The sequence below is a fragment of the Hemitrygon akajei genome, chromosome 8, assembly GCF_048418815.1.
Source record: "Hemitrygon akajei chromosome 8, sHemAka1.3, whole genome shotgun sequence".
Taxonomy (NCBI): Eukaryota; Metazoa; Chordata; class Chondrichthyes; order Myliobatiformes; family Dasyatidae; genus Hemitrygon; species Hemitrygon akajei.
In genome coordinates, this window is record NC_133131.1 from 125,362,022 (window position 1) to 125,382,719 (window position 20,698).

General features: G+C 45.6%; 1 protein-coding gene across 9 annotated transcripts in view; it reads left to right on the forward strand.

Annotated features, from left to right (window-relative positions):
- Nucleotides 1-20,698, forward strand: part of adam22 (ADAM metallopeptidase domain 22) — a 309,560-nt gene that overhangs the window by 96,435 nt on the left and 192,427 nt on the right. For 8 of the 9 annotated variants that reach the window (XM_073054560.1, XM_073054561.1, XM_073054562.1 and 5 more), the window contains exon 5: nucleotides 8,026-8,108. The exons of the other annotated variant lie outside the window; for it this stretch is intronic. In XM_073054560.1, coding sequence (XP_072910661.1) covers nucleotides 8,026-8,108 — 83 coding nt within the window. The remainder of the gene's footprint in view (nucleotides 1-8,025; nucleotides 8,109-20,698) is intronic. 9 annotated transcript variants of the gene reach the window in all.

Below are 20,698 nucleotides of genomic sequence, written 5' to 3' on the forward strand. Positions count from 1 at the left end.
AGATGTGGTGAAGAAGACACTTAGAATGTTGGCCCCTCCAATTCGCCTATCAGCCCCGACTAGGAGTTGAGATGCCATTGCCTACCTGCTGAACCGTGTCTACGCCCACCTGGACAAGCCGGTGAGCACTGTGAGGGTCATGTTTTTTCACTTCTCCAGTGCGTTCAACACCATCCGCCTTGCTCTGATGGGTGAGAAGCTGACAGTGAGGCAGGTGGATGCTTCCCTGGTGTCATGGATTATTGATTACCTGACTGGCAGACCGCAGTACATGCGCTTGCAACACTGTGTGTCAGACAGAGTGGTCAGCAGCACTGGGGCTCCATAGGGGACTGTCCTGTCTCCGTTTCTCTTCACCATCTACACCTCGGGCTTCAACTACTGCACAGAGTCTTGCCATCTTCAGAAGTTTTCTGATAACTCTGCCATTGTTGGATGCATCAGCAAGGGAGATGAGGCTGAGTACAGGGCTACGGTGGGAAACTTCGTCTCATGGTGCGAGCAGAATCATCTGCAGCTTAATGTGAAAAAGACTAAGGAGCTGATGGTGGACCTGAGGGGGGCTAAGGCACTGGTGACCCCTGTTTCCATCCAAGGGGTCAGTGTGGACATAGTGGAGGATTACATGTACCTGGGGCTACGAATGGACAATAAACTGGACTGGTCAAAGAACACAGGCTGTCTACAAGAAGGGTCAGAGCCGTCTCCATTTCCTGAGGAGGCTGAGGTCCTTTAACATTTGGCGAACGATGCTGAGGATGTTTTACGAGGCTGTGGTGGCCAGTGCTATCATGTTTGCTGGGGCAGTAGGCTGAGGGTAGCAGACACCAACAGAATCAACAAACTCATTCATAAGGCCAGTGATGTTGTGGGGGTGGAACTGGACTCTCGGACGGTGGTGTCTGAAAAGAGGATGCTGTCCAAGTTGCATGCCATCTTGGACAATGACTCCCATCCACTCCATAATGTACTGGTTAGGCACAGGAGTACATTCAGCCAGAGACTCATTCCACCGAGATGTAACACTGAGCGTCATAGGAAGTCATTCCGGCCTGTGGCCATCAAACTTTACAACTCCTCCCTCAGAGTGTCAGACACCCTGAGCCAATAGGCTGGTCCTGGACTTATTTCCACTTGGCATGATTAACTTATTATTATTTAATTATTTATGGTTTTATATTGCTATATCTCTTCACTATTCTTGGTTGGTGCAGTTGTAACAAAACCCTATTTCCCTCGGGATCAATAAAGTATGTCTGTCTGTCTGTTCATCGCTTAGTAATCGAGTTTAAGAGTAAGGATGAGGCACTTGAATGGGCACACAGAGGGGAGGGGCTTGTACCTATGATCTATAATCTAAATTCTTCTTTAGAACTTGGAGTGAAGCCAGCAGTAGTGGCTCCAGACTTTTCTGACAAGTGATGCTCAAATGATATATGACCATGAACATTTATATGACAGAATTGGACCTCGAGACTGATTGCTCCATGTTCTCCTTTAGCTTCTTGCTCATACCAACCCTCCTAAATCCCAACTGACTTTCCAAGTATTTCTATTGTTTAGTCCAGTCTCTCGTAAATCATTTACTACTTAACCTGTCCTCTCTAAACCCATCATTGCTCAATGAACCTGTTCAAAATAATTTACGGTTGTGAAATAAAGTGAGTCTCAGGTCACGTTGCTGACATTTAACTCCCTGCTATTTTCAGTCCAGGTCTGATATTCTCCTGATATCTTCCTGTCTTTGCTGTAAAAATCCTTCTATTCTCAGGCTCTAATGGAAGGATCAATTTGACTTTTTAATGTTCCTTGTGCAGACTTCTGTAAATAAGATGCTAGTTAAATAAACTGCATGTCTCTGCAGACATCCCTACAAAGCAATCAATGAGTTTTTCCATCCACTCATCTTGTTTTCCACACTCCTGATTGTATCTGCGTCTAAATCCCTGAACACCATATCAGAACCCTCACTCAGCCCAGTCTCTGTCCTGATTGCAGCATGCTTAGCAAAATGAGGCAAATTTGTTCATTATTGTCACATGTTTGAAGATACAGTGGAAGCACCATGCTTGATCTCATCAAGTCAGTTTATTAAAGTAGTACAAGGGAAAAGCAATAACAGAATGCAGATCAGATGTTATGGATGGAAGGAAGTGCAGTGCAGGCAGACAGGAAGGAGCAAGGCCATGACAAAGTAAATTGTAATTGAATTGACTTTATTTCTTACATCCTTCACATACATGAGTAAAAATCTTTACATTGCACATTTAGATGCAGACGTAATGTGCAATCATAATGATTTATAATAAATAGAACAGTCAATGTAATATAGAGTACACTCAAATAAGTGTGAGTTCATCAGTCTGATGGCCTGGTGGAAGAAGCTGTCCCAGAGACTGTTGGTCCTGGCTTTTATGCTGCGGTACTGCTTCCCGGATGGTAGCAGCTGGAATAGATTGTGGTTGAGATGGTTTGGGTCCCCAGTGATCCTACGGGCCCGTTTTACACACCTGTCCTTGTAAATGTCCTGACTCATGGGAAGTTCACAACTACAGATGTGCTGGGCTGTCCGCACCACTCTCTGCAGAGTCCTGTGATTAAAGGGGGTGCAGTTCCCATAACAGGCAGTGATGCAGCTAATCAGGATGCTCTCAATTGTGCCCCTGTAGAAAGTTCTTAGGATCTGGGGCCCATTCCAACCTTCCTCAACCATTTGAGGTGAAAGAGGCGCTGTTTTGTCAAGAGTTCGTCTTGTTGATCAATAGTCTTATAATATTAGGATAGAAGCTGTCCTTGTGCCTGATGGTACATGTTTTCAGGCTTTTGTATCTTCTACCTGATGGAAGGGGGGCAGAATGGAGAATGTGCAGCATAGGTTGGGTCCCTGATTACGATTATAGGACCATAAAATATACGAGCAGAATTAGGCCATTTGGCCAATCGAATCTGCTCCATTGTTCAATCGTGACTGATCCTTAATCCTCTCCTCAGTCCCACTGCCCTGCCTTCTCCCCATTTCCTTTGATACCGTGTCCAGTCAAGATCTCATGGAGCTGTGCCTTACAACCTGGTCTCCACAGCTGCCTGTGGTAATACATTCCATAAATTCACCACACTCTGGCTCAAGAAATTCCTCTGTATCCCTGTTTGAAATGGACGCCCCTCTGTCCTGAGGCTGTGACTGAGACTTCCCCACCATGGCAAACATTCTTTCCACATCTACCCTGTATAGGCCTTTCAACATTCAAAAGGTTTCAGTGAGATAAATCCTCATCCTTCAAAATTCCAGCAAGTACAGACCCAGAGCCATCAAATGTTCCTCGTATGATAACCCGTTCATTCCTGGAATCATCTTTGTGAACCTCCTCTGAATCCTCTCCAAAGCCAGCATATCTTTTCTTCAATGAGGAGCCCAAAACTGTTCACAATACTCAAGGTGAGTCCTCAGTAGTGTCTTATAAAACCTCAGCATCACATTTCTTGTATTCTAGACTTCTTGAAAAGAATGCTAATATTGCATTTGCCTTCCTCACCACCGACTCTACCTGCAAGTTAACCATTAGGGTGTTCTGCACAAAGACTCCCCAGTCCCTTTGCATCTCAGATTTTTGGATTTTCTCCCTATTTAGAAAATAGTCTGCACATTTATTTTTTTAACCAAAGTGCGTGACCATGGAGCTTTCAACATTATATTTCTTTTGCCACTTTCTTGCCCATTCTCCTAATCTGTCTAAGTCCTTCTGCAGCCTACCTGTTTCCTCAACACTACCTACCCCTCCACCAATCTGTGTATCATCTTCAAACTTGGCAACAAAGCCATCTATTCCATCATCTAAATCTTTTATATATAGCATAAAAAGAAGTGGTCCCAACACTAACCCCTGTGGAACGCCACTAGTCACTGGCAGCCGAACAGAAAAGAATCCTTTTATTCCCACTCACTGCCTCCTACCAATCAGCAATGCTGTAACCATGCCACTACCAATCAGCAATGCTGTAACCATGCCAGTAACTTTCCTGTAATACCATGAACTCTTAACCTGGTAAGCAACCTCATGTATGGCGCCTTGTCAAAGACTTTCTGAAAGTCCAAATACACAACATCCATGGCATCCCCTTTATCTATCCTATGTGTAATCTCCTCAAAGAATTCCCAACAGGTTCATCAGGCAAGATTTTCCCTTAAGGAAACCATGTTGACCTTGTCCTATCTTGTCCTATGTCACCAAGTACTTCATAACTTCATCCTTCACAATTGACTCCAACATCTACCCAAGCACTGAGGTCAGGCTAACTGGTCTATAATTTCCTTTCTTCAGAGTAGAGTGACATTTGCAATTCTCCAGTCCTCTGGCATCATGCCAGAGTCCAATGATTTCTGAAAGATCATTACCACCACCTCCACAATCTCTAACGCTACTTGTTACAGAACGCTAGGATGAAGTTCATCTTGTCCAGGTGGCTTTTATACCCTTAGGTCTTTCAGCTTCTTCAGCACCTTCTCTGTTATAATAGTAACTGCACTCACTTCTATCTCTTCGCTTGCACCTTTCATCATCTGGCATACTGCTCATGTCTTTCACAGTGAAGACTGATGCAAAATACTCATTTAGTTCATATGCCATCTCTTTGCCCCAATAATTCTTTCTCCGGTTTCATTTTCTAGCGGTCCTATATCCACTCTCATCTCTCTTTTATTTTTTACATACTTGAAAAAGCTTTTGCTATCCACTTTGATATTGTTTGCTAGCTTGCTTTCATATTTCATCTTTTCCCTCTTAGTGATTCTTTTAGTTGCTCTCTGTAGGGTCTTAAAAGCTTCCCAAACCTCTGCCTCCCCACTAATTTTTGCTTTGTTGTATGCTTTATCTTTTGCTTTAACATTAGTTTTGGCTTCCCTTGTCAGCCATGGTTGTACTATTTTCCCATTTGAGTATTTCTTCATCTTTGGAATACATCTATCCTGCACCTTCCTCATGCCATTGCTGCTCTGCTGTCATTCCTGTCTGCATCTCCTTCCAATTTACATTGGCCAACTCCTCCATCATACCACTGTAATTTCTTTCACTCCACTGAAATACTGCTACCTCAGGCTTTGCTTTCTCCGTATCAATTTTCAAGTTGAACTCAATCATATTGTAATTATGTTGGCTGCTTTTCTGAGGCAATAAGAAGTGTGAACAGTCCATGGAGGATAGGCTGGTTTTCATCACGTGCTACTTTGTGTCCACAACAGTCTGCCATTTCTGTGGTCGCAAGTTGAGCAGTTGCCATACCAAGCTATGATAATGGTGTCTGTAACTTCACAACTGCTGCTGAAGTTAGAGACACAATCAGATGTAGAACTACTGCCACAGGGATTGCATACCCATTCCTTTCTATAAGGTGAAACCTGACAGCACAAGTGACAGTGATGCTTCACTCCCGCATGAGCTGCACTCCTTTTATGAATGCTTTGAAAGGAAGAATACCACTATACCTGTGTGAATCCCCACAATATCTGGTGACCCTGTGAGCTCCAACTCAGAGGCTGATTCAGAACATCCTGCAAGATGGTGAACTCTTGTAAGGCATCAAGTCCCGATAGTGTACTGGCAAGACACAGAAAACCTGTGCCAACCAGTGGGCTGATATGTTCAGGGACATCTTCAACCTCTCACTACTGCACTACAGATATTGGAATCTGGAGCAACACACAAAATGCTGGAGGAATTCAGTGGCTCAGACAGCATCTATAGAGGGAAATGGACAATGATGCAGTCAAGATAACAGCACCTCATATTCTGCATGGGTAACCTACAGCCTGGCACCATAAATATTGAATGCTCCAACTTCCAGTAAATGCTCTAATTCTTTTCTTTCTCCCCATAATCTGCCTGGCCCCCATCACCACGTCTCTTTTCCTTTCCCCCATCTTCTTCATCTGCCCATCGTCTGTACACTCCTCCTTTCACTGGCTCCCCTCCCCTACTATTCCCTCCAAAGATGTAACTGGCCCTACTGAATTGCTCCAGCATTTTGTGAGCAGCTTCTGCAGTTTGCCTGATTGAAATCCTCCTCTGAATCCTTTGAAGTAGAACTTGTGTGCAACCATGTTTTTATGCTGGTTACATCTATTCTCTGATTGCAGACCACTCATTCCAAGCTGCCGATCTTGCCTTCAATTTAAGGGCATCTTATGCCATGAGTATGACTTCGTGTACGCTACTTTTGTTCACTGCTTACTTGTCCAGCTATTGCTTCCCAGGCATGTAGGGGTAGTTCAAAGGGGTAGTCTCAAAGTTGTGCTTATGGTGAAGCTAAATGGGTCTATGTAAGAAATGGGTGTTTGCCATTTACAAGATATAAATTGGAAGAGATTCTGGAATTAAGGTGAAAGGGAATGGGGCTAGATATAATCATTTTATCCACCACCTCTGCACTGCTGCTCATCGGAGACACTGAGGGTTGCTGTTCCTGACAGCAGTTACATGTCAGCCTCTATTGCAAGAGAATGTCAGGAGTTAGAATTTGATGATGTATTCTCTGACTTTGGCAATAGAGGTAAGATCCTGAAAAGCACTGAAACCCTGTCTGGGGCTTGACTCAATGAGCTTATTTACTATCCTCTCCAATGATAGTTTGACTTGTGTACTACTTCTGGGGTGTACGCCTTCTCTTTCTAGCTGGTCCATCTTCTCAGGCCTCCAGACCAACAATGGAAAAATCAAAGTGTTTGCTTTCCCCTACTGGCCTATCACATCTTCTTGTCAGCTGCAAAGACTTATAAAGACTGCAAAACCACTGATTGGAACCATGAAGCACTTTCACTTTGAGGGAGGTCTTGGCCTTATTAACTGGAATCTAACTTGAACTCTTGCTAGCCATGTACCAATTGGGGACAATGACTATGCAATAAATCCGTCAATAGTATGGTTGATGAAATCTTAACAAGAATTTTATGTATGGCTTGCACAGTTTGACAGCATATTTGATTTATGCACTGTAATTCTGATGCACCATCAATAACTCTCGGAGACGGGAGGTGAACAATAGGCTTTTATTAGCAGCAAAACGGAGCACGGCATCTCGGAGACTGAGGGAGGAGCAGTGCCTCCAATCGCCTTTATACCACAGGAGCAGTCAGCAGAGGGGCGTGTCCAGACAGGTATACATAGTTTACCACAGATTCACATTCATCCTTTTGATACTGTGGTTATTTGTCAAAAGAGTTTAAGTTGGTTGAGAAAATGTGCACTTTCTAGATATTAGGATTCTGTTCTCAACATAGCATTGAGCTGGATGCTCTCAGCAAACTAATGTTTCATAGCTTGTCTTTAAATTTTCTACTTATGCAATGGCTTTGTTTTATACATACACACAGATGAGGGGAACACGGATGGTTTTCGTTTTCCTTATTCATTAGCTCTGTCTTTTATTAGTATTGCACCTTATAGGATAAGGTGGATCCCTCCTGAAATTTCTCATTTTCCCAAATCAAACAATCTTGTAACTCTGACGTTCAGAAAGATGCTCTTCTTCCCAAGGTGAAGATGTAACAGGCAAGGTGAGAGAGGGAAAGCTTACAGAAGATGTGTGCGTTAGGATTTTCTATTGCACAGAGAGTATTGGGTGGTGGTCGAAGTCTACACGATAGTGATATTTAAGAGGCGTTTGGATGGGCATATGAACATGTAGGAAAGGGTTTAGATCATGTATTGCAGATTGGTTTGGTTTAGTCACGGTTGGCACAGAGTGGGTCTGTTCTTATGCTGTGTGGTTCCATGTTGTATAAGCAATGGCTAAGATGGAGTTACTGATTACCTGTTTCTTATGCATTCAGGAAGGTTGTTCTTATACACTGGGAAAAAAAGTGAGATTTATACTACTGAATCTGTTACTTGGATTAATCTGGAAAATGCCATAAAAATATATAAATACCTTTTCAGCTGTTCTATGATACTGCTTTTTTTAGTTTCGTTTACAGTGAAATCTTCAAATCTGCAGAGTGCAATGCATTGTGACACTGATTCATTTTAATTACAGGGAGGAGAACACTGTTATTACCATGGCAAAATTCAAGGAAATGCTCAAAGCTCTGTGGCCCTTTCAACATGTTATGGACTACAGTAAGTTGCATGGACATTTAGATTTTTAAAAAAAATTAATGTTATTAAATTGACTTGATCTATTCTCTGGAATACATGGAAATTTCAGAATCATGGTGATGCAGGTGTTAGGGAGATTGGTGGTTAGGGAGCAGAGGTCTGTTTGAGAAATATGTGTTTAAGCTTTTCATTATGGTAGGAGCTGTTAAGATTTTTGATTACTGCTGTGTGATGAAGCAGGCAGCTGTTGGGGGATATTCTTATTCTAGCTGTTATAATCTTGCTGGGATCCGATATTTCATTAACAACTGCTGTATAAGTTTATGCAGACAGAGGGAAACAAGTTGGCGTTTCTGTGGATAGTAGAAAGAAGATAATTGGCACTGTCAAAAGGAACAATTACTTGAGCCTTGTACTCTCTACATTAGAACATCTGAATATACTTGTGAGAGTATTTTCCAGGGTTTCTTCTGATTGTCCATCAACCTGCTGTATATGTTCCAAAAACATAGAAGCACCCTTCTGGAGTTACCTTTATCATGTAGCTTCCAAGACCACTGGAGGTTTCTTGGCATGCCTTCTTTACTTTTAAATAGCAAGGCTAAGCTAGTCACCTTCCTTTACACAGAAATGTTATTGCAAATTGAGCAAGCTTCTGAAAATGCCAATGTGCATAAATGTCACAGGTTCTTTACAATACAATTTTAAATTTGGTTTACTTTCACATTAGAGAATAGATTTAGAATTGAATTTATAAATGTTCTTACATTGATCTTGTGTCCATTTGGAACATTCATGGATCTATAAACATTAGGCAAAGGGTAAAGGGAATTCTGGATTGGGTGTTGTGTAATGAACTAAATTTGATTAAGGAGCTGAAGGTAAAGGAAACCACAGGAGACGTGATCATAATGTGATAATATTCACCCTACAGTTTAACAAGGAGAAGCTAAAGTCAAATGTATCAAAGAAATTACAGATGCATGAGAAAGGAGCAAACCAAAATTGATTGAAAGGGAACACTAGCAGTGATGATGGTAGGACAGTAATAGCTGGAATTTCTGGGAACAATTTGGAAGGCACAGTATAAATGTATCCCACAGATAAAGAAGTATTCTAAAGAGGATGCTGCAGTCATTGCTGAAAAAGGAAGTCAAAGATAGCATAAAAGCAAAAGAAAGGGCACCTAATATAGAACAAACTAGTGGGAAGTTAGAGGATTGGGAAGATTTTAAAACTTTAAAAAAACATAAGGTGTGAAAAGATGAAATATGAAGGCAAGCTAGCCAATAATTTGAAGAAGGGTACCAAAAGTTTTTTCAGATACAAGAGGCAAGAGAGTCTGCTGGAAAATGACACTGAAGAAGTACGATTGAGGAACAAAGACATGGCAGATGAACTTAGTAAGTATTTTGTGTCAGTCTTCACTGTGAAAGATATTAGCAGTATGCCAGAATTTCGAGTATGTCAGGGAACTGAAGTGAGTGTGGTTGCTATTACTAAGAGGAAGCTCCACTCTTTAAGAAGAGAAGGAGGCAGAAGAAAGGAAATAATAGGCCAGTTAGCCTGACTTCTGTGATTGGGAAGGTTTGGAGTCCATTGTTAAGGATGATGTTTCAGGGTACTTGGGGACACATGATGACAATAGGACAACTGCGCAAGCACGTGGACGTCAGCGAGTTAGACCAGTGCAAAGAGTTTAAAAGGAGACAGTTTTTTCTTCGGCAGTTTGATCAAGGGATGACTGCGCAAGCGCAGGGATGTCAGCGAGTTAGAGCGGAGCAAAAAGTTGAAAAGGAAACAGCTTTACAGAGCGGATGCCAGAGAAGAGGTGGACAGAGTAGGAGGCCTTTGGTTCAATGGGGCTTCGGCGATAATGTGTCGAGGTGAAGTAGGTTACCTGTGAAGAATAGAAACAGGAAAATTTTCTGTGAGGCCAGTGTTCTGTACTGGGTGTCAGATGTGGAATATTTGGGGCCCGCATCTGCACGAGGTGCATCAAGCTGCAGCTCCTTAGAGACCAGGTTAGGGAGCTGGAGCTGCAGCTTGATGACCTTCGTTTGTTCAGGGAAAGCGAGGAGGTGATAGAGAGGAACTATGGGCAAGGAGTCACACCGGGGTCTCAAGACAAATAAGTGGGTAACAGTCAGGAGAGGGAAGGGCTAGAGTCAGAAACTAGAGCATACCCCTGTGGCAGTCCCCATAAACAATAAGTACTCCTGTTTGAGTACTGTTAGGGGAGACGGCCTATCTGGGGGAAGCAACAGTGGCCGTGCCTCTGGCACAGAGTCTGGCCCTGTTGCTCAGAAGGGTAGAAAAAGGAAGGCAGCAGTAATAGGGAACTCTATAGTTAGGGGGTCAGACAGGTGATTCTGTGGATGCAGGAAAGAAACGCGGATGGTAGTTTGCCTCCCAGGTGCCAGAGTCCAGGATATTTCTGATCATGTCCGTGATATCCTGAAGTGGGAAGGTGAACAGCCAGAGGTCGTGGTACATATTGGTACCAATGACATAGGTAGGAAAAGGGAGGAAGTCCTGAAAGCAGACTACAGGGAGTTAGGAAGGAAGTTGAGAAGCAGGACCACAAAGGTAGTAATCTCGGGATTACTGCCTGTGACACGTGAGAGTGAGTATAGGAATAGAATGATTGGAGGATAAATGCGTGGCTGAGGGATTGGAGCAGGGGACAGGGATTCAGATTTCTGGATCATTGGGACCTCTTTTGGGGCAGGCATGACCTGTACAAAAAGGACGTGTTGCCCTTGAATCCGAGGGAGGTTTGCTAAGGCTACTGGGGAGAGTTTAAACTAGAATTGCTGGGGGGTTGGAACCAAACTGAAGAGATGGAGGAAGAGGCGGTTGGCTCAAAAATAGAGAAAGCTTGGAGATGGTGTAAGAGGGAGGATAGGCAGGTGATAAAGAAGGGACGCGCTCAGACTGAAGGTTTGAGATTTGTCTATTTTAATGTAATGAGTATTATGAACAAAGCAGATGAGCTTAGAGCATGGATCAGTACTTGGAGCTATGATGTTATGGCCATTATAGAGACTTGGATGACTCAGGGGCAGGAATGGTTACTTAGAGTGCCAGGCTTTAGATGTTTCAGAAAGGACAGTGAGGGAGGTAAAAGAGGTAGGGTTGTGGCACTGTTGATCAAAGGTAGTGTCATGGCTGTAGAAAAGATGGAATTCATGGATGGGTTGTCTACGGAGTCTCTGTGGGTGGAAGTTAGAAACAGGAAGGGGTCAATAACTCTACTGTGTTTTTTTTATAGATTACCCAATAGCAACAGGGACATCGAGGAGCAGTTAGGGAGACCGATCTGTGCACTTATACAGTCTAATGTCTCTCTTAGGGCTTCATTTCGAACTATAACCTTCATATTATCTTGTCTGTATTGATTGTATCAATAAGCATTTCTGGCAATATTTGTTTATTACATGCCTGTCCATTAAAGGTATCCTTCTATAGGAGTCCATGTAGGTGGAAGTTAGGAATAGGAAGGGGTCACTAACTACTGGGTGTTTTTTATAGACCACCCAATAGTAACAGGGACATTGAGAAGCAGATAGGGAGACAGATTCTGGAAAGGTGTAATAATAACATGGTTGTCATGGTGGGACATTTTAACTTCCCAAATATTGATTGGCATCTCCCCAGAGCAAGGGGTTCAGATGGGGTGGAGTTTGTTAGGTGTGTTCAGGAAGGTGTCTTGACACAATATGTAGATAAGCCTACAAGGGGAGAGGCTGTACATGATCTGGTATTGGCAAATAAACCTGGTCAGATGTCAGGTCTCTCAGTGGGAGAGCGTTTTGGAGATAGTGATCACAATTCTATCTCCTTTACCATAGCATTGGAGAGGGATAGGAACAGACAAGTTAGGGAAACATTTAATTGGAGAAAGGGGAAATATGGAGCTACCGGGCAGGAACTTAGAAACATAAATTGGGAGCAGATGTTCTCAGGGAAATGTGGCAAATATTCGGGGGATATTTGCGTGGGGTTCTGCATAGGTACGTTGACAAGGTGCTGCACATGAGGCTACTTAAGAATATAAGAGAACATGGTGTTACAGGAACGCATGGTTAGAAGATAGGCTAACTGGCAGGAGACAAAAAGAGGGAATAAAGGGGATCAGAAATTATGGACTGCTGGTGACTAGTGGAGTTCCGCATGGGTTAATGTTGTGTCCACTTTACATTTTATATTGTTTGTCAGGTTGAGTCAATGGTTAGAAAGACAAATGCAATGTTAGCATTAATTTCAAGAACACTAGAATATAAAAGCAAAACTGTAATGCTGAGGCATTATAATGCATTGATCAGAATATATTTGGAGAATTGTGAGCAGTTTTGGGTTCCTTATCTAAGAAAAAACATTATGGATTTGTCGAGGGCCCAGAGGAGGTTCACAAGAATGCTTCCGGAAATGAAAGGGTTATGGTATGAGGAGTGCTGGATGACTTTGGGCTTGTACTTATTGGAGGTCAGAAAAATGAGGAGGGATGTCATTGAAACCTGTCAAGTATTGATAGGCCTAGATAGAGTGGATGTGGAGATGATGTTTTCTATGATGGAGGGAGTGAAGGACTGGAGGGCACAACCTCAGAATAGATGGAGGTCCACTTAGAACAGAGATGAGGAGGAATTTCTATAGCCAGAGTGTGGTGAAGCTGTGGAATTCACTGCCACAGGTGGCTGTGGAGGCCAAGTTATTGGGTATACTTCAAAGGTTCAAAGGTCCAATTTAATGTCAGAGAAATTATACAATATACATCCTGAAATGCTTTTTCTTCGCAAATATTCATGAAAACAGAGATGAGCCCCAAAGAATGAACAACAGATAAATGTAAGAACCTCTATGTACCCCTCCCGTTCCCCTCCCTCCCATGCATAAGTGGCAGCGAGTAACAATCCCCTCTCCCCCCCACCGGCAAAGAAACACAAGCTTCAGCACTCTCACCGAGCACTCAGTGTGAGCAAAGACACACCACAGCCTTGCAGATACCCCAAAGACTTCGCATTTCATCTGGCATACGACATACCGCAGATTCTCTCTCCCCCTAATAAGGGAGAAAAAGATGTCTCTGTTTTTCACCAGCGAGTGGGGAGACGTAACAAACAACTCACTGGTTTATGATGCTAAAAGTCTGTTATGTTGCTTTTTCCAAGCTCTGTGCCCGAAGATTGCAAAGATCTTGGGTTTCCGGGCCCACAGCAGATATCCTGACTCCCCTGATGACAGACGGGTCTCCTGCTGTGACACTGACCCTCGATTCGCCCCCTCCAGAGCCCCGAGATCTTAGGCTTCCAAATTCAAGCTGGGCTCTCAGACTGAACCCTTGGCAGGCCGAACAACAGTCAGTTATGGAACCCCAAGAGCAGGTCCCATTCCCGCAAAGAACTGAAGTCAGTGTGTAACTCCAGGTCAAGGTCTTCAAAAGAACCCTGAAAGGGAAAAATAAAAACATTAAAGATGGAAATAGAGCTATTTCTGAAGATGCAAGCAAAGGAGTCACCGTTTAGCTTAACTTTCCCCCGTTTCCAGAAGTTTAGAGCAGAGCTTAATGGGTTCTTGATCAGTAAGGATGTCAAAGTTTGCAGGGAGAAGGCAGGGGAATGGGGTTGAGAAGGATAATAAATCATCCACAATGGACTAGCAGGAGCAGACCGAATGCCCTAATTCTGCTCCTGTGTTTTATTGTTGTACTGTGGCGACCCACTTTCTGCGCAGGCGAACCAGCTCACAAATAGCCAGCGCACGGGGGGAGACTTTGGTAATGCACCTCTGCCCGCCTGCTTCACCTGGATGGTTTGGGAGACAGACTGCGGTCAGCATTGATGAGCGAGATGCTGGCCCTGGCTGATGGACACAAGCCCTGCCTCATGTTCGAGCAAGCGTTCCTAGAGCAACTGCCCGAGGACATACATCTGCTGCTGGCCGACGCAGATTTCAGTGACCCCCGGAAGGTGGCGGCCCGGACAGACATGCTGTGGAAAGCTAAGAGGGAGAGCGTGGCATCCGTCGGTCAGATTACCAGGCCATGCGCCCAACAGTGGACCAGACCAGGCCCGGCAGGGGGCACACACAACACAGAGGCAGGAGTGAGGAGGCCAGTGAACAGTGGTGTTTCTACCACCAGTGGTTGGGCACAAAAGCCCGCTGTTGTTGCCCGCCCTGCAAGGGCCAGGGCCAGGGTCAGCTGCCGCTAATGACTATGGCGGCTCGCCACCAGGACAGCCTCTTGTAAGTCTGGGACAAACAGTCGGGACACCGCTTCTTGGTCGACACCGGAGCGGAAATCAACGTCTTGCCCCCGACGGGGTACGACACCTGTAACAGGAAGCCAGGACCCACCCTGAGGGCCGCTAACGGCAGCACGATACGGACCTACGGCACCCGCACAGTGCAGCTGCAGTTCGGCGCCAGCCGGTTCACGTGGGACTTCACACTGGCCGCCGTGGCCCAACCACTCCTGGGGGCGGACTTCTTGCAAGCTCACAGCCTGCTGGTCGACTTGCAAGGGAAAAGACTGGTACATGCCGAGACTTTCCAGACATTCTCCCTGGGTGAAGCCAAGTTGCCGGCCCCACACCTGGACTCCATCACGCTGTTGGACAACGAATTCACCAGAATCCTGGTGGACTTTCCATCGATTCTGGCACCGCAGTTCACGGCAGCCATGCCCAGACATGGGGTTCAGCACCACAACCCTCCACACCCGCGCACGAAGGCTCCCCCCGGAAAAGTTCTGCCTGGCGAAGGAGGAGTTCAAGAGGATGGAGGAATTGGGGATTGTACGGAGGTCTGACAGCCCATGGGCCTCCCCCTTGCACATGGTGCCCAAAGCAGCTGGGGGTTGGAGACCATGCGGCGACTACTGCAGACTGAACAAGGCTACAACTCCAGACCGCCACCCCGTGCCGCACATACAGGACTTTGCAGCAAACCTGCACGGGGCAAGAATATTTTCCAAAGTAGACCTCGTCCGGGGATACCATCAAATCCCGGTGCACCCTGAAGACATCCCCAAAACAGCACTTATCACCCCGTTCGGCCTGTTCAAGTTCCTCCAAATGCCGTTCGGCCTGAAGAATGCTGCACCGATGTTCCAGCGGCTAATGGATGCGGTGGGACGCGACCTGGACTTTGCGTTCATCTATTTGGACGACATCCTTATAGCCAGCAGTAGTCGCCAGGAGCATCTGTCCCACCTCCGCCAGCTCTTCTCCCGCCTGAGTGATTTCGGCCTCACGATCAACCCGGCCAAATGCCAGTTCAGTCTCGATACCATCGACTTCCTGGGCCACAGGATTACCAAAGTCGGGGCAACACCTCTGCCCGTGAAGGTAGATGCAATCCGCCACTTTGCCCGGCCCAACACGGTCAAAGGCCCACAGGAGTTCGTTGGTATGGTGAACTTCTACCACCGTTTCCTCCCCTCAGCAGCCCGTATCATGCGCCCTTTGTACACCCTGATGTTGGGTAAAGGCAAGGACATTACTTGGGATGAGGAGGCCGCGGCCACTTTCGTTAAAGCCAAGGAAGCCTTGGCAGATTCCGCGATGCTGGTGCACCCCAGAACGGACGTTCCGACTGCCCTCACGGTGGACGCATCTGACACAGCAGTCGGTGGGGTGCTGGAGCAGCTCATCGAGGGGCACTGGCAACCCTTGGCGTTCTTCAGCAAGCACCTGAACTCAAGTACAGTGCTTTCGACCGGGAGCTGTTGGCACTGTATCTGGCAATCCGGCATTTCAGGTACTTCTTAGAAGGCAGGCCGTTCACCGCGTTCATGGACCACAAACCGTTGACCTTTGCGTTCACGAAGGTGCCCAATCCCTGGTCGGCTCGCCAGCAGCAACATCTGTCCTACATCTCCGAGTACACGACGGACATCCAGCAAGTCTTGGGAAAGGACAACGTCGTGGCGGACGCACTCTCCAGACCAGCTGTCCAGGCCCTGTCCCTGGGGGTGGACTATGCAGCACTGGCGGAGGCGCAGCAGGCAGATGACGAGATGCCCAGCTACAGGACCGCAGTCTCGGGTTTGTAGCTGCAGGACTTTCTCGTAGGCCCAGGTGAGAGGACCCTCCTGTGCGATGTGGCTACCGGGCATCCTCGCCCCATCGTCCCTGGAGGCGGCGGGTTTTTGACTCCATACACGGTTTGGCGAACCCATCTATCAGGACAACCGTCCAGCTGGTCTCCAGCAAGTTCACGTGGCACGGACTTCACAAGCAGGTCAGTGAATGGGCCAGAACGTGCGTGCAGTTCAGCCAAGGTGCAGCGGCACACTAAAGCCCCGCCGCCACATTCATGTGGATATCATGGGCCCCCTACCAGTGTCCCGAGGAGCGCGGTACCTCCTAACTATGGTGGACCGGTTCACGAGGTGGCCAGAGGCGGTCCCGTTCACCGACACATCTGCCGATTCCTGCGCCCGAGCACTGATTGCAACCTGGGTAGCACGTTTCGGGGTACCAGCCCACATTACCTCTGACAGAGGCACCCAGTTCACCTCCAGCCTGTGGTTGGCTGTGGCCAGCCTGTTGGGAATGCAGCTACACCACCCACAGTCGAACGGACTGGTGGAACGCTTCCACTGTCATTTGAAGTCGGCTCTCATGGCCCGCCTGAGAGGACCTAACTGGGTGGACGAGCTTCCCTGGGTCCTGCTTGGAATTCGCACAGCGCCCAAAGAGGATCTGCGCGCCTCGTCGGCCAAGTTGGTGTACAGCGCACCCCTGGCCATCCCAGGAGAGTTTATACCAGCCCCAAAGGGGCAAGAGGAAGAACCCACAGCAGTCCTGGACAGACTATGTGAAAGGCTCGGCAACCTGGCCCCCGTACCAACTTCACAGCACGGATGGACCCCAACCCCTGTACCCAAAGACCTGCAGGACTGTAAGTTTGTGTTTGTACGAAGGGATGGACACCGGGCACCGCTACAGCGGCCGTACGAGGGGCCGTTCAAGGTGATCAACAGCAACGGGTCCACGTACGTTCTGGACATAGGGGGGAGAGAGGAGGTTTTCACGGTGGACCGACTCAAACCAGCCCATGTGGACTTGGCGCAGCCGGTTGAGGTTCAGGCACTGCGGCACAGAGGCAGACCTCCCAAACAGAGGCTGATCCAGACTGTGGACATTGGGGTGGGGGTGTATCGCCGGTTCTGGGGTGGGGGTTTATGTGGCGACCCACTTTCTGCGCAGGCGAACCGGCTCACAAATAGCCAGCGTGTGGGGGGAGACTTTGGTAATGCACCTCTGACATCATTTCCACCTGGAGAGGGCGGGCGCTAGGGATTAAATGCCAGCACCACAAAGTTTGAAAAAAACTAGTCTCGAAACGGCTTACTGACTGCGTGTCGTCTCTAGCTCTGTATGTAGTACATCGCTACAGTACGTCCCTAGTTGCTGTACAGTATAAAACTTACCAATTTTCTTCCTATATGGATTATAAATCAGAAATAATAAAGTTCAATATAATGAATATGTGAGAGTTATAGAGCCATAGAATTGTGCAGAATAGAAACAGGCCATTTGGTCCAACATGTTTATGCTGTCCATCATGCCTATAAATACTAATCCCACTTCCTACATTGATTCCATATCTCTCTATGCCTCACTCATTCAAGTACCTGTCAAGATGGCTTAAATATTTTAACTGTTTCTCCCTCTATTATCACCCTTGGCAACTGATTCTAGATAACAAGTACTTTGTGAGGAAAAATTTCCCCTTCAGACCATCTTTAACCCTCCTCCCTCTGACCTTAAATATATGCCTCTTGATTTAGAGACCCATGCCAAAGGAAACAGACTCTGACTATCAATCTTTATCTGTGCCTCTCATAATTTTACTGTATATGTCTCTATCGTGTTACCCCTCTGTCTCCTTTGTTCCAGGGAAGAAAGGCTATGCAGTTTGTCTTTATAATCAAACCCTTCAAATCAGGCAACATCCTTGTAAGCCTTTCTGCACCTTAATCAGGCTTTTCCTGTAACCTTGCGACCACAGCAGTCCAAGTGCCGCCTAATCAATGTGTTTCTGTTACAACAGTAACATGACGTCCCAACTCTTGCACTCAGTCCATCTGCCAGTGAAGGCAGGCATACCATATGCCCTTCTGAGTGTCTCTTCCCATTTCCAGGAAGTGAGTACTTGTGCGTCACAACTTTTTTTTTTTGGTTCAATATTTTAGGCCTTTGCATACTACAAACTGAACAATCAGTATTGTTCTGTTTTGATAGAAGGGAAAATGGTTTTTTTTCTTAAGGAAAATCACTGCAGGTGCTGGAAATTTGAAATAAATATTGAATATGCTGGTCATATACATCAGACTAGGCAGTATCTGTGGAGTAGGAACACAGAGTTAATGTTTTATGTATCTTTTGGATTTTATTTGTAAAATTGAGTGGGTACTGGTGAATCCTTGAATATTTTTATTGCACAGAAATAAAGCTGTTCTTGCAAGCACCAAATTTTAAAGGCCCAGATAGTATCCCTATTCCTGTCCTTGAGTTCTGTGCAGATCAGTTAGCAATGTTGTTTGCAGACATTTTTAACTTCTCCCTATTTCAGTTTGAGATTCCCACCTGCTTTAGGAAGACCACCATCATCCTGGTGCCTAAGACAAGGTAATATACCTTAATGACTTCCACCAGGTGACATTGACATCTGGCATTATGAAGTGCTTTGAGTAGCTGCTCATGATGCACATCAACTCCACCTGCTCAGGCTACCTCAACCCATTGGAATTTGCTTAGTGCTGATACAGGTCTAAGGCAGATGCCATCTCCTCTGCCCTATACTCATTTCTGAAGCATCTGGATTGTAAAAACATTTATGCTAGACTATTGTTGATTGACTACGGCTCCATCTTCAATACTATAATTCAAAGTAGACTTATAAAAGTAAATGCCTAACTCCAAAACTTGGGATTCAACAACTACCTTTGCAACTGGATCCTTAACTTCCTGACCAACAGACTACCATTGGTAAAGATAAGCAGGAACAATACCTCCGCCACGATTATTCCCAACACTGCCCGCCCCACAGGGTTGTGTCCTCAACCCCCTACTCTACTTGCTATACACTCATGACTGTGTGGTCAGATTCTGCTCTGACTCCACAGGCAAGTTTGCAGATGATACCATGATAGTGGGCTGTAGTTCAAATAACCATGAGTCAGAATACAGGAAGAAGCTAGAGAACCTAGTGACAAGGTGACAGCCTTTCTCTTAATGTCAGCAAAACAGAAGAGCTGGTCTTTAACTTCAGGAACAGGGTGATGCTCATGCGTCCGTCTACATCAACAGTGCAGAGATTGAGGAAATTAAGTTCCTAGGAGTGAACCTGTCCTGCTCCAACCACATTGATGCCACAGCCAAGAAAGCTGATCAGCTACTGCTACTTCATTGGGAGGCTAATGCAATTTGGTATGCTGCCTTTCACCCTCATTGATTTTTACCAATGTGCCATAGAAAGCATCCTATCAGATGCGTTATGGCTTGGTACAACAGCTGCTCTTCTGTGACTGCAAGGAACTGAATACACAGTTGAGTACATCACAGAAGCCAGCCTCCTTTCCATGGTCAGTTTACACTTCCCTGTGCCTCAGTAAAGCAGCTGGCATCAAAGGTCCCACCCATCCTGGAAAATCCCTCTTCTGCCCCTGAGCAGAAGATGCAAAAGCATGAACCACCAGGCTGAAAGACAGCTTACAAGACTATTGAATGTTTCCCTCATATATTAAGATGGCTCGACCTCACAATCTACTTCACTGTGACCTTGCACCTGACTGTGTACCTGCACTGCACTTATTCTGTACTACCTCAATGTACTGTCACAATGAACTGATCTGAATGGTCAGCATGCAAATCAAGTTATTTTACTGTATCTCAGTACTTGTCAATAATAAACCAACTTACCAATAAACTGGTTTTGAGAATTCAAAAGTTGGAAATCATTACTGTTGCATAAAATTTACTATTCTTTGGGACATTTGCTCTAAGTACTAAGCCTGTTTCTAGAGAATACAGAATCATTAAAAATTCATGACACTGAAGGAGGCCATTTATCCCATCTGTCTGTGCCACCACCCTCTGGCTAAAGAAATTCCTCTTCATCTCTGTTCTTTTATTCTGAGGTTGTTTTCTCTGGTCCAGGATTCCACCACGATAGGAAACATCCTCTCCACGTCCACTCTATTTCGGCCTTTCAATATTTGATGGGTTATCTTGTGCTCAGAGGCTCACTGTTCCTTCACACCATGACTCTTCAAGTATGTGCCCAGGATTTATTGAGTATTATGATTCCTGAGGTTTAAAGATGATGAGAAATTAAGCGGATTGGACCTCTTGAACTGAGACTGAAAGGTGATCCCATTAATGTGTATACATGCTTGACAGGGTTCATAGGGAAATGATGTTACATGTGGCTGGCAAGGCTAGGTGTCGTAGTCTCAGAATAAAAGGTTAATTATTACACAATGGGTGGTCAATCTTTATGAATCTCTATCTCGGAGGATATAGGTGCAATTTCTACATATATTCAAGGTAGATTTTTTGATGTTAGGAAAGACAAAGAATGTGGGGTTAGTGCAG